This window comes from Sinocyclocheilus grahami, unplaced genomic scaffold (genome assembly GCF_001515645.1).
Source record: "Sinocyclocheilus grahami isolate Dianchi unplaced genomic scaffold, SAMN03320097.WGS_v1.1 scaffold378.1, whole genome shotgun sequence".
In the NCBI taxonomy this organism is placed as follows: domain Eukaryota; kingdom Metazoa; phylum Chordata; class Actinopteri; order Cypriniformes; family Cyprinidae; genus Sinocyclocheilus; species Sinocyclocheilus grahami.
The window spans coordinates 455,919-460,340 of NW_015505557.1; the positions used below are offsets into that span (position 1 = coordinate 455,919).

The 4,422-nt window shown below is 35.1% G+C and overlaps 1 protein-coding gene across 1 annotated transcript in view; it reads right to left on the bottom strand.

Moving 5' to 3' along the window:
- snx9b (sorting nexin 9b) overlaps window positions 1-4,343 on the bottom strand; it is a 24,922-nt gene extending 20,579 nt beyond the window's left edge. The window contains exon 1 of the mRNA XM_016230843.1: window positions 4,038-4,343. Within this exon, the coding sequence (XP_016086329.1) occupies window positions 4,038-4,049 (12 nt within the window). The 5' untranslated portion in view covers window positions 4,050-4,343. The remainder of the gene's footprint in view (window positions 1-4,037) is intronic.
- Window positions 4,344-4,422: the final 79 nt, after the last annotated feature.

Here is a 4,422-nt window from a genome sequence, read left to right on the forward strand (position 1 = left end):
GAAAAACAGAGGGGGGGGGGGGGGGGGGGTCTAATAAAATGGTCACAAAGCAGAATCAATTCCACAGTTCATTAAGAAAAAAACACTTTCCACAAAGCTCCCGTTATTCTAACACACACAGAGCCAACACAGAAACACACACACATCCTGAAGCTATCGAACGGCAAACAGTGAGGTCTGTATGAACAGTGAGACAGGCTCTCTCTATGTAGGAATTTACAAGCCACGACTCCTAAATGCTCAGACATAGAGAGTCTGTGTGTGAGAGAATTCATTTCTGATTCAAATGAAATACAGATGTTATACAGGACAGATCACAAACCGTCTGATGTCATAAATGTGCATAACCATTTACACAAGTCTTCCAGAGAAACAAAATGAAGTGATGATAAAAAAGAAATTATGATATGCAAGACATCCTCATACAGTCAAGGGAGCAGGACTAAATTAAGGACTGGGTGACTATATGAAAACTGAAAATAATAACTAAACAAAAAATAAAGTTAAATTAAAACTGAAAGTAAATCTAAATCAAGTCATCTTTATTTGTATAGCGCTTTTTACAGTACCGATTGTGTCAAAGCAGCTTCACAGTGATAAACAGGAAAAATAGCAGAATCAGTTATTGAGTTCGGATTCTGCTGTAAAAACTCTAAAAGACGATTGTTCAGATCAAGTCAGTTTAGTGTTGATTCATTTTAAATCACTAACAGTGTGAATTTCATTGAATTATGAAGCGAATTCAGTTCTACAAAATGCTTTAGTCAGATCAGATTGAGTTCAGTTCAATAACAGTCTCAATAATCCAAGTTTTCACTGTCTTAAATTCGTTTTACAGGTATTTTTTTAATTAATAGTATTTTTTAAACAGAATTTCCCTTTTTTTCCCCATTAATAAAATTAAGTGCCTGTTGTTTTACAGATAAAATATAACGTTTTACATTTAGAATTGCAGGTAAATTAATCATACTTTGAGATCACATAAATATTATTGTTTTAAAAGTTAATTTATAGTATTTTTACAGATAAAAACAGGGTTTCTGCAGGATTTTTAAGCTCAAATTTAAGACCTGCACAAATAAAATTAATACCATATGAGCCGGGTAGGGCAATGTCTATAGTATTATCATATTAAACTGTAAAATTCTAAAAGACGATTGTTCAGATCAAGTCAGTTTAGTGTTGGTTCATTTTAAAATCACTAAGTGTGAATTTCATTGAATTATGAAGCGAATTCAGTTCTACAAAATGCTTTAGTCAGATCAGATTGAGTTCAATTCAATAACAGTCTCAATAATCCAAGTTTTCACTGTCTTAAATTCGTTTTACAGGTATTTTTTTAATTAATAGTATTTTTTAAACAGAATTTCCCTTTTTTTCCCCATTAATAAAATTAAGTGCCTGTTGTTTTACAGATAAAATATAACGTTTTACATTTAGAATTGCAGGTAAATTAATCATACTTTGATCACATAAATATTATTGTTTTAAAAGTTAATTTATAGTATTTTTACAGATAAAAAACAGGGTTTCTGCAGGATTTTTAAGCTAAAATTTAAGACCTTTTTAAGACCTGCACAAATAAAATTAATACCATATGAGCCGGGTAGGGCAATGTCTATAGTATTATCATATTAAACTGTAAAATTACTGTAAAGCATAACTTACAGTTCAGATACAAGTTTTCACAAAAACAGAGTTTTATAAAATGATAAACTTTACATTTCAGCATTTAAACCATTTTTAAGAAAACAGATGAATCAAAAGTATGTTATTATATTAATTTAAACAATTATTATCAATAAATTATTATCTCAATTAAATAAATTAGGGGTGTGTGATATTGACAAAAAAATGATATCTCTATAATTTTCTGGGATTTTATCGATAACGATAATTAGACAATATTTTGCTGAGTGTGTTATTGTGCTGATATCTTATCTCTAATTGTGCTCCGATCTCCTTGCTACGTTTCTGGACGTTGATCGTGTAAACCTGTCTATTGGAAGGTCAGAGAGCTCTCAGATTAGTGCTGGGGGGTATACCGGTTCATACCGAATACCGGTGTTTATTTTTGTTATGAATTTTAAAAATACCGCAATACCGGTGTATGTCGCTTAAACAACGTTCGGAATGCGACACTGTTTGAAAAGGGTCCCTTTTCACTGTTGCACTGTGGTGAGGGAACAGCTGTATGTGTTACTAAGCTGAAAGTTCCGAAACTGAAGCTGTAGAACTAATAGAACGTGATGACACATTTACATTTAGTCATTTAGCAGACGCTTTTATCCAAAGCGACTTACAATTGGGGGATACATAAAGCGATTCTTCTTAAAGAGGCAAACAGACACAAGAAGTGGTTGTAATACCAAGTTCTTAGACATTGTTCAAATAAGTACAAGCTAGAAAGAGAAGGAATAAATAAAGAGAAACTTTTTTTTTTATGATGAAGTCAAGTAGCTTCGAAAGAGATGAGTTTTCAGCTGTCTCAGTTTTCAAAATTGTCAGGGATTCAGCGTTCCGGATAGGGGTGGGAAGATCGTTCCACCAGCCAGGAGTGGTGAACGAGAATGTTCTGGAAAGTGATTTTGAGCCTCTCTGTGATGGCACCACGAGGCGTCGCTCACTAGCGGATCTCAGACTTCTGGAGGGGATGTAGATTCGTAGCAGTGAGTGGAAGTAGGCGGGTGCTGAGCCTGTGGCTGTTCTATATGCAAGCATCAATTTCTTGAACTTGACACAGAAGAACTCATCCACAATATCCACATTGACCGCCACAAATATCCACCGCCCCCTGCCATCAGCTCCCGCGTCTCACACACACGAGCGTGACTTATGCATGTTGATTTTATCAGACAATGCCGCGATTATAAATGAGAGTGACTCCTGGTTAACACGTATTAAAAGGGGTCGTTTTCAGTCACTATTTAGTGTGGTATTTTTTTACTATATTCAATCAACATGACAGTAAAATAGGGCATTTTAAGTCAATATACTGCAGTATTTCCTCTCTCAATCAGTAGAAAATATGGTTAACACCCGGTCATGCATGAGAAAAAAAATACCGTCATGTACCGTGAAACCGGTAAAATTTTGAAAACCGTGATGTAAATTTGTGGCCATACCGCCCATATCTCAGATTCCATCAAAAATATCTTGATTTGGGTTCCGAAGATGATCGTAGACGTATTAAAAGGGGTCGTTTTCAGTCACTATTTAGTGTGGTATTTTTTTACTATATTCAATCAACATGACAGTAAAATAGGGCATTTTAAGTCAATATACTGCAGTATTTCCTCTCTCAATCAGTAGAAAATATGGTTAACACCCGGTCATGCATGAGAAAAAAAATACCGTCATGTACCGTGAAACCGGTAAAATTTTGAAAACCGTGATGTAAATTTGTGGCCATACCGCCCATATCTCAGATTCCATCAAAAATATCTTGATTTGGGTTCCGAAGATGAACGTAGGTCTTACGGGTTTGGAACGACATGAGGGTAAGTAATTAATGACACTTTTCATTTTTGGGTGAACTATCCCTTTAAGCAACGGCGTGTATTTATATGCACATAAATGGCTATATATGGCAGACTCTCATGAATAGGACTCATAAGACTAAATATATTATCCCAAGGAGAATTTATATTCAGAAACCTAAGCTCTCACTTATATGGATAATTAGTTAGTGTGCTGGTTCTATGATTAACTAAACTTGGTGAATGATTTACAGTTCAACTACATATCCCAGCATGCATTGCACATGACGTCATGGTCTCACTAAAATGTCACAAGACTCTTAATGATCCATATTTTCCAACGTTCACCGAAAAGCCCTCAAACCTCGTTAAAATAATCAAAAGAGATCTTTTAGACCCATTTCAGGGTGTTAAACAGGTCAGTTATGGTGCCTGTGACGATTATAAACACTTAAGGGCAAATATATCGGCGTGTTTGGAAACACTTTGCCAGTGCAGAGAAATTACAAACATATAAGTCACAAACTTTAACCAAAAATAAGTCAAATAAGTCCTTACCTTCGTCTCCATTATACCCACATTAACCAGTCATTACAGAAACCTGCAGTTTGATTGCGACAAACTCTCTCTTCTTCATCCAGACATTTTTCTTCTGCCAAAAACAATCCTTCTCAAACCGCTTTAGTTACTTCACCAAATACACTTTACTCTTTTGCCCGAACCAAACAGACTCAAATGTAGTGGAGTCAGAAAAGTGTGTGAATCCAAACTCGACGTTTCCAGAGTTTATGTGCTGTTCAACTTCACTGCAGCTGAGTGTGTTACACATAAGAGACACAACCGGAAACAAACTCACTGATCGAGTGGCCTGAAAAAAAACTCACACTGCTGCTGTATGCCTGTGTAGGACCTATATATATATATATATATATATATATATATA